The 10,197-nt window shown below is 39.0% G+C and overlaps 1 protein-coding gene across 1 annotated transcript in view; it reads right to left on the bottom strand.

The window, feature by feature from the left end:
• IMPG2 (interphotoreceptor matrix proteoglycan 2) overlaps positions 1-10,197 on the bottom strand; it is a 117,859-nt gene that overhangs the window by 35,161 nt on the left and 72,501 nt on the right. The window contains exon 11 of the mRNA XM_032299246.1: positions 7,508-7,593. Within this exon, the coding sequence (XP_032155137.1) occupies positions 7,508-7,593 (86 nt within the window). The remainder of the gene's footprint in view (positions 1-7,507; positions 7,594-10,197) is intronic.

The following is a 10,197-nucleotide window of genomic DNA, read 5'->3' as shown; positions in this document are numbered from 1 at the left end:
ATTGACCAAGTAGAAGAAAGGATATTAGAGGTTGAAGATCAACTCAATGAAATAAACTGGGAAAGCAAGACGGGAGAAAAAAGGGTAAAAAGGAATGAACAAAGTCTCCAAGAAATGTGGGACTATGTGAAAAGACCTAATCTACGTTTGATAGGCGTACCCAAATGCGACGAAGAGAATGAATCCAAGCTGGAAAATACTCTTCAGGATATTATCCAGGAAAACTTCCCCAACCTAGCAATACAGGCAAACATTCAAGTCCAGGAAATACAGAGAACACCACAAAGATATTCGTCAAGAAGAGCAACCCCAAGGCACATAATCGTCAGATTCACCAGGGTCGAAATAAAGGAGAAAGTACTAAGGGCAGCCAGAGAGAAAGGTCGGGTTACCCATAAAGGGAAGCCCATCAGACTCACAGCAGAAACCCTACACGCCAGAAGAGAGTGGGGACCAATATTCAACATCCTTAAAGAAAGGAACTTTCAACCCAGAATCTCCTATCCAGCCAAACTAAGCTTCATAAGTGAAGGAAGAATAAAATCCTTTGGGAACATGCAAGTACTCAGAGATTTCATCACCACCAGGCCAGCTCTACAAAAGCTCCTGAAAGAGGCTCTACACATATAAAGAAACAACAAGTACCAGCTCAACTAAAGGGCAAAACACCCAGCTAGCACCAAAATGGCAGTAACAAATTCACACATGGCAATATTAACCCTAAATGTAAACGGACTAAATGCCCCAATCAAAAGACACAGACTGGCAAATTGGATAAAAAGACAAAACCCATCGGTGTGCTGTATCCAGGAAACCCATCTCACATGCAAGGAAACACAAAGGCTCAAAATAAAGGGATGGAAGAAGATTTACCAAGCAAATGGAGAGCAAAAAAAGCAGGAATTGCGATTCTCATCTCTGATAAATTAGACTTTAAAGCAACAAAGATCATAAGAGACAAAAAGGGACATTACATAATGGTAAAAGGATCAATGCAACAAGAAGAGCTAACGATCCTAAATATATACGCACCCAATACAGGAGCACCCAGATACATAAGGCAAGTTCTTAATGACTTACAAAGAGACTTAGACTCCCACACAATAATAGTAGGAGACTTTAACACCCCATTGTCAACATTAGACAGATCAACCAGACAGAAAATTAACAAGGATATCCAGGACTTGAACTCAGACCTGGACCAAGCAAACCTAATAGACATTTACAGAACTCTCCACCCCAAATCCACAGAATATACATTCTTCTCAGTACCATATCACACCTACTCTAAAATTCACCACATAATTGGGAGTAAATCACTCCTCAGCAAATGCAAAAGAACGGAAATCGTAACAAACAGTCTCTCAGACCACACTGCAATCAAGTTAGAACTCAGAATTCAAAAACTAACCCAGAACCGCACAGCTTCATGGAAAATGAACAACTTGCTCTTGAATGTTGACTGGATAAACAATGAAATGAAGGCAGAAATAAAGATGTTCTTCGAAACCAACGAGAATGAAGACACAACATACCAGAATCTCTGGGACACATTTAAAGCAGTCTCTAGAGGAAAATATATAGCAATAAGTGCCCACATGAGAAGCAAGGAGAGATCAAAAATTGACACCCTATCATCAAAACTGGAAGAGCTAGAGGAGCAAGATCAAAAAAACTCAAAGTCTAGCAGAAGACAAGAAATAGCTAAGATCAGAGCAGAACTGAAAGAGATAGAGACACAAAAAACCCTTCAAAAAATCAATAAATCCAGGAGCTGGTTTTTTGAAAAGATCAACAAAATAGACAGACCAGTAGCCAGATTAATAAAAAAGAAAAGAGAGAATAACCAAATTGATGCAATAAAAAATGATAAAGGGGATATCACCACAGATTCCACAGAAATTCAAACCATCATCAGAGATTATTACAAACAACTCTATGCACACAAACTAATAAACCTGGAAGAAATGGATAAATTCCTGGACACTTGCCTCCTGCCAAGCCTAAACCAGGAAGAAGCCGAAACCCTGAACAGACCCATAACAAGGTCTGAAGTTGAGGCAGCAATTAAGAGCTTACCACCCAAAAAAAGCCCAGGTCCAAATGGGTTCACAGCTGAATTCTACCAGACATACAAAGAGGATCTGGTACCATTTCTTCTGAAACTATTCCAAACAATACAAAAAGAGGGAATTCTTCCCAAATTATTTTATGACACCAACATCATCCTGATTCCAAAACCCGGCAGAGACTCAACAAGAAAAGAAAACTTCAGGCCAATATCCATGATGAACATAGATGCAAAAATCTTCAATAAAATACTGACAAGCTGATTGCAACAGCACATCAAAAAGCTTATCCACCATGATCAAGTAGGATTCATCCCGGGGATGCAAGGCTGGTTCAACATACGCAAGTCTATAAACGTAATTCACCACATAAACAGAACCAAAGACAAAAACCACATGATTATCTCAATTGATGCAGAGAAGGCCTTTGACAAAATTCAACAGCCCTTTATGCTAAAAACACTCAATAAGCTAGATATCGATGGAACGTATCTCAAAATAGTAAAAGCTATTTATGACAAACCAACAGCCAATATCATACTGAATGGGCAAAAACTGGAAGCATTCCCCTTGAAATGTGGCACCAGACAAGGATGCCCTCTCTCACCACTGCTATTCAATATAGTATTAGAAGTTCTAGCCAGAGCAATCAGGCAAGAAAAAGAAATAAAGGGCATTCAAATAGGAAAGGAGGAAGTCAAATTGTCTCTATTTGCAGACGACATGATTGTATATCTAGAAGACCCCATTGTCTCAGCCCCAAACCTCCTGAAACTGATAAGCAAGTTCAGCAAGGTCTCAGGATACAAAATCAATGTGCAAAAATCACATGCACTCCTATACACCAATAACAGAGTTAAAGAGAGCCAAATCAAGAACAAACTTCCATTCACAATTGCCACAAAGAGAATAAAATACCTAGGAATACAACTAACAAGGCATGTAAAGGACCTCTTCAAGGAGAACTACAAGCCACTGCTCAATGAAATAAGAGAGGACACAAACAGATGGAGAAACATTCCATGTTCATGGTTAGGAAGAATCAATATCGTGAAAATGGCCATACTGCCCAAAGTAATTTACAGATTCAATGCTATCCCCATCAAGCTACCAATGACCTTCTTTGCAGAACTGGAAAAAACCACCTTAAACTTCATATGGAACCAAAAGAGAGCCCGCATAGCCAAGTCAATTCTAAGCAAAAAGAACAAAGCGGGGGGCATCACACTACCAGACTTCAAACTATACTACAAGGCTACAGTAATCAAAACAGCATGGTACTGGTACCAAAACAGAGATATAGACCAATGGAACAGAACAGAGGTCTCGGAGGCAACACAACATATCTACAACCATCTGATCTTTGACAAACCAGACAAAAACAAGCAATGGGGAAAGGATTCCCTGTTCAATAAATGGTGTTGGGAAAGCTGGCTAGCCATGTGCAGAAAGCAGAAACTGGACCCCTTCCTGACACCTTACACTAAAATTAACTCCAGATGGATTAAAGGCTTAAACATAAGACCTAACACCATAAAAACCCTAGAAGAAAATCTAGGCAAAACCATTCAGGACGTAGGTGTAGGCAAGGACTTCATGGCCAAAACACCAAAAGCATTGACAACAAAAGCCAAAATAGACAAATGGGACCTAATGAAACTCCACAGCTTCTGCACAGCAAAAGAAACAATCATTAGAGTGAATCGGCAACCAACAGATGATTTTTAAAAAATTTTGCCGTTTACCCATCTGACAAAGGGCTGATATCAGAATTTACAAAGAACTAAAACAGATTTACAAGAAAAAAACTAACAAGCCCATTCAAAAGTGGGCAAAGGATATGAACAGACATTTTACAAAAGAAGACATACGTGAGGCCAACAAACATATGCAAAAATGCTCATCATCACTGGTCATCAGAGAAATGCAAATCAAAACTACATTGAGATACCATCTCACGCCAGTTAGAATGGCGATCATTAAAAAATCTGGAGACAACAGATGCTGGAGAGGATGTGGAGAAATAGGAACACTTTTACACTGTTGGTGGGAGTGTAAATTAGTTCAACCATTGTGGAAGACAGTGTGGCAATTCCTCAAGGACATAGAAATAGAAATTCCATTTGACCCAGCAATCCCATTACTGGGTATATATCCAAAGGATTACAAATCGTTCTACTATAAGGACACGTGTACACGAATGTTCATTGCAGCACTGTTTACAATAGCAAAGACCTGGAACCAACCCAAATGCCCATCGACGATAGACTGGATAGGGAAAATGTGGCACATATACACCATGGAATATTCTGCAGCCATCAAAAACAATGAGTTTGGGTCCTTTGTAGGGACATGGATGAACCTGGAAACCATCATTCTCAGCAAACTGACAGAAGAGCAGAAGATCAAACACCGCATGTTCTCACTCATAGGCGGGTGTTGAACAATGAGAACACATGGACACAGGGAGGGGAGCACTACACACTGGGGTCAGTTGGGGGGAAATAGGGGAGGGACGGTGGAGGGTGGGAAGCTGGGGAGAGATAGCAAGGGGAGAAATGCCAGAAGTAGGTGATGGGGAGGAAGGCAGCAAATCACACTGCCACGTGTGTACCTATGCAAAAATTTTGCATGTTCTTCACATGTACCCCAAAACCTAAAATGCAATAAAATAAATGGGAAAAAATAAATAAATAAATAAATAAATAAATAATAAATAAAAGTAAAACTACACATAATTTTTTTTTTTTTGAGACAGAGTTTTGCTCTTGTTGCCCAGGCTGGAGTGCAATGGTGTGATCTCGGCTCACCACAACCTCCGCCTCCTGGGTTCAAGCGACTCTCCTGACTAAGCCTCCTGAGCATCAGGGATTACAGGCATGCTCCACCATGCCCAGCTAATTTTGTATTTTTAGTAGAGATGGGGTTTCTCCATGTTGATCAGGCTCGTCTTGAACTCCTGACCGTGTGATCTGCCCGCCTCGGTCTCTCAAAATGCTGGGATTACAGGCGTGAGCCACTGTGCCCAACCCATAAAATCTTTTAAGAAGTCAAGTTGCTGATAGGCAATATAAAATGTGAAAGTAAACAACTTGACTTCTCAAATAAAGAAGAAAGACCATCCCTTCCAAATAAATATTCCCTAAAAAATGGCATGACAATGAAGGTTTCCTATACATTTTGAAAGGTTAACATACATGCCAGGAATAGCCCTTCATTAATTTTTTATTCATAGATGTTCCCACAGTAACAAATTTAACTTGTGTATTTTTAGTTCAATGTAGTATATTGACAACTTTATTATATTGGTCAGTTTCATTTCTGCTACTGCCAATTGAAAACCTTGCTTGTCCTGAAGAAAGCACACGGTACATGTGATTTTCCAAATCAGGGAGCCAGAAAGGTGTCAAATTCAATTTCCCAACATTCCTAGCTCTGAAATAACTTTTTTTTTACTCTTTGAATAAAGCCTTTATTACTAATAATAGAAACAATAAAATAATTAGTAATATAACCATGGCAGCTCTGTATATAAAATAATTTTAAAAAATCTAATCTGGGGGAAAAACCCCACCTCACTTCTACGGTAGAGTAAAATCTTGCCAACAGTTGGAAAGGACATAAAGAAAGGGAGGGAAGGAATAAATTAAAAAGAAAGTAATAACTAGACATTTCTAATTAATCATTCCTTGTTTTCATGTCTTATTACCTCCCATTAACATTCCAATGTCTCCTTAAATTGTTAATGAATGCCCTACAGTTATCACTATTTGATAAAGTAAGGAGTTGGCTTAAATGCAAATCAAAGCACTGCAACACAAATGAACAGGTGAGCCCTGTTGGTGCTGGCCGTGATCAAGGGGCAGCCAGAGTCAAGCTCCGGCCACTTTCTACCACGAGGAAATATGAACTGAACAGTAGCAGATCTTCCTGACGTTCAAAGAAGCCAGAAATCTGCATTTTTATGTAAAAGTCTCCTACTTGTAAACTATTGATTTATTTTTAAAAATTTAATCTCAAGCTGCATGTCTTTAGTTGGATCCAGCTCGTCTCCAGTTTGCAGCCTCTGGCTTCTATAGAAACTCTCATCTTTACAATATGATTCTAAAACATCATCACAAAACTCCTTCTGCAGCGAGAGAATGTGATTAGGAGCAGAGAGTAGTGGTGCTGTCATCGCTCCCTGCCACTGTATCCTGGATGGACCTCTAGGGCAGTATCTGCATTACCTTATTTGTTTAGAAATCTACTACCACCAGACTAGAAATTTTTTGTAGGCAGAGCCACGCCTTGTTTGTCTTAGTTTCACAAGCACTTGGCACATGGAAAGCACAAAACAAACATATTTGAATGAATGAATGAATAAGTAAATGAATAAATACACACCAAATGAATGTACTCTCTGTAAATCTCCTCTAACCTTTTTGTCTAACATGTAACTCAGTGAAAAGATTGTTTTTAGTCATTCTACATTGTAATATTGAGTTGCTCTATAACCTCGTAGAACAAATGGCTGCAAAGATTAATGGGTAGATGAATTAAGGGCAGGGTTTCTGAATTTCCACTGCTCGATTAAAGTCAAGAAACAAGTAATTCAAATAGCTGATATGAGACAGAAAATAAATTTTAAGCAGGAAGAAGAGCAAGGAATGTAGATGAGAAGGGAGTCCCCCTACTGTTTCTGTGTGATCACAAAAGATTCCTTATTCATTGTAGATGGGTAAGTGTGTAGTGGTTTGTGGTTGTAGATGTTATCATTGTAGTTTTAACTATGCTGTTTCTTTTTCTACTGTATAACTCCCTACAAGTGAAGAGGGAAGTGGAGGTTTAGAGGGGGAAGAGGAATTCCTGATGCAGCTGGGTGGTAAGAACAAAAAGGAAAGTTCATCCCATGCTGTTTCTGCGCAAATGGGAATGTTTTCCGTCCAGATTACAAGGAGGCCTGATTTAGAGTCCCTGTCATCTGTCAGCTAGTGGAAATTCTTCTCCTTCCCTTCCATACACACACCGTTCTATGTGCTTTGGACTTTAACTTCTTTTTCACTATAATCCTTGGAACAAAAAATCTACACTGTATACCTAGTAAATCAATTTACCATCTTGGCTATAAAATCCAGTTTTGGGTGACTCTCAGAGGACAGCTCAGGGAGCGCTTAGAGCTTCATTATCACCAAAGAAGTAGGAAACATAAATACATTTTCTGCCCTGTGTGGAGTTTGGCAATGCAGACTTTACTGAACCACTGCAGAAGGCTTAAATTTTCTGAAGCAACGCTTCGTACCTATGAGCTGACAGCTATGAGTAATAGTCTAGGGATGATGCAAGCAATTAATTGATATGAGAACAGCTTGGGAAATTCACAATACCTAAGTAAGCAGGTGAGGGAAGAAAGAGGAGGAGCACGAGGGCCTGGCTCTAGCATAAAACACAAAACATACCAGAATAGATGGTGGCGTTGCCTGAAGACTTGAACTTTGGGTGTTCCAAACTAGATCTTCAGTTTGGTGACGCAAAACTCCTCTCACTGAGGAAAGAACGATATTAAAGAACATGTTAGTTGAGGCGCTATTGCATTTAAGGTGCAGAGACAACTGAAAGCCAACTTCTTCCTCCTCATAGTTGAGATTTTGGCAGAACATATGCGACACACTTACTTAGAAAATGTTTGCTACTTTATTCAGATATTTTATTTATATTAGCACAATCTGTCTGAATTATAAGAATCCAACACAAAATAAAGATTCTTCTCATTACTACATTTAGGACACTCCTGTATTACTTTTTTCCTTTTTCAAGTCAGTTTTTATTCTGTCCAAGATTCCTATGAAGTGCTTATTTTTAAATTAATTTTTAAGTAAAAAAGGTGTACTGAAATTTCAATTCCTTTGGTTTATGCTAAGAATGATAGAAAAATATGAAATATAATTGCCTTTTGGGAAGAAAGTACCTTTGAAAACTGAGCTAAGACACCAAAAATCTTTATCGCTGTAATGATATCAAAGAGCAACATAGAGAGTAGATTATATAATTTAATTCAACAAAAATTTAATGAATCCTTGCTAGTTACTACAGACTTTGCCAAAGTTGAGGCTATAAGCATTAATAAAGCCAAGTTTCTCTTCTGGAAGCATTACGTGTATCAGAGAAATAAACACAAATTATAAAAGAATGTGAGGGGCATATATACAATGGACAAATAACACAGACAAAAAAAGTTGCTGATTTTCCCCAGAGGGGAGAGGGAATCAGTAAAAGCTAAAAAGACAGGATTGCCAGGAGATTGATCCGGTGTATGCAACCACAAATAGAAGCAGAGTCTCTTTATTCACCTGTTCCCACTGGCTGGACATAGAGAAATCAAGCAAAAGTCAAAAACCCTATTTGGTTTAAGTATTTTCTAAAACTTTTAAGCACTGTGTATACAATTATCTTGTCTTCTATGAAAAATAAGCTCCACAAGATCAACGAGTGACATAGTTTGGCTCTGTGTCCCCACCCAAATCTCATGTTGAATTGTGATCCCAAGTGTTGAAGGTGGGGCCTGGTGGACAGTGACTGGATCATAGGGGCAGATTTCCTCCTTGCTGTTCTCATGGATAGTCAGTGAGTCCTCATGAGATCTGTTTGTTCAAAAGTATGTAGCGCCTCCCCCTGATCTTTCTCTCTCTCCGTCCCTCCCTCTCTCCCCCTGCCTCCCTCCTGCTCTGCCATGGTAAGACGTGCCTGCTTCCCCTTCACCTCTTCATCTTCTGCCATGATTCCTGAGGCCTTCCAACCATGCTTCCTGTACAGGCTGTGGAACTGTAAGTCAATTAAACCTCCTTTTTTCATAAATTACCCAGCCGCAGGTAGCTCTTTACAGCAGTGTGAGAATGGACTGATACAAGGAAGATCGTATCTTTTGAGATAATGATCAAGTTACATAGAAAGCTGCCACCCTTCAGAACTCTGAAGTTGGCCCGACAATAGAAATAGATTTTAGGGACAAAATTCTGAGTAATTGAAACGTACGTCTAATGAAAGTCCAAGGTGCCTGAATTAGTTGGTACTAGATATTGTAAAGCTTTTAGTGAACTTGCTTACAAAGTCTACGGAAGTTCTTTACCTCTTTTTAGGACACCTTTATGAAAGTAGCACTACCCACGGACTCCACATAAAAGGAAGATCTTGCAATACTGTTTGTGGATGTAGATTCCTAAGCAACCTCTTTATTTATTGTTGACCTTAATCTTCATGCGATTCTCCTACCACTCCAGTTACTGACCTTGGTGTTTGCACCTTCTGCTCAATGGAGGTTCTTAACTCCCTTAGGTCATGATCTCCTAACTGTATCTTTTCTCTGTCTGATCCCAATATCCTGATTCCTAGAATCTTCTGCCCATATGCTGTCTCCATGGTTAGCCCAGCTAATCTCTATTAGCATTGACAGAGGGACTTCAGCAGTTTCAGATTATAACAAGCTTCTTATCTGTCCACTATTTTATGTAGCCCTAGTATTCCAACAGAGATTCAACGATGATAAAGGAGTATATGAGGAAATGAGCCCAGGGTACCTGCTCCGAAATATAAAGGCTCCCTAATGTTTAAGAATGAATGGTTCTATATCACTCTCATTCACTGAAGACAGAGTTTCTCCATCTTAAAATCCTATGTAATTCATATAAAGCCCAGGTCACTTTGTGGCCCTGTGTCACCAGAATGTCACATTAAAAAAAAAAAAAAAAAAAAGTTCGTCCAGCAGCCAAAATAGTTGAAAGCAATGTAAAAGTTTTACTCTTGCTTCTCAAAAAAACAAACAAAAACCCCCCCACACACACACACACAAAAAAAAAAAAACCTTATTTTGGAAATAAGAGATTAAATCACATAGTAAAATTTTATTAAAATTTTTCTCTCCTTTTCTCTGTTTCTCACAAACACACAAATACACACACACACACACACACACACACGCACACGTGTATACACATTCACATACATACATAACTGCCTGGAAAGACAATACTTTTCTTTGTCTTTGTCTAAAAATTCTCCCAAGCCCCAACTCAAAAAATCTTGATTCCTATGTTCTTCCCCACCGTACCTTTCAAATCTACTATTCTCTTCCAGTATTAATTTTCTGATCTTC

This window comes from Sapajus apella, unplaced genomic scaffold (assembly GCF_009761245.1).
Source record: "Sapajus apella isolate SASKATOON/1434 unplaced genomic scaffold, GSC_monkey_1.0 scaffold40, whole genome shotgun sequence".
NCBI classification, from domain to species: Eukaryota; Metazoa; Chordata; class Mammalia; order Primates; family Cebidae; genus Sapajus; species Sapajus apella.
The sequence above is the reverse complement of the archived record's forward strand: the minus strand, read 5'-3'. Positions and strand labels throughout refer to the sequence as shown.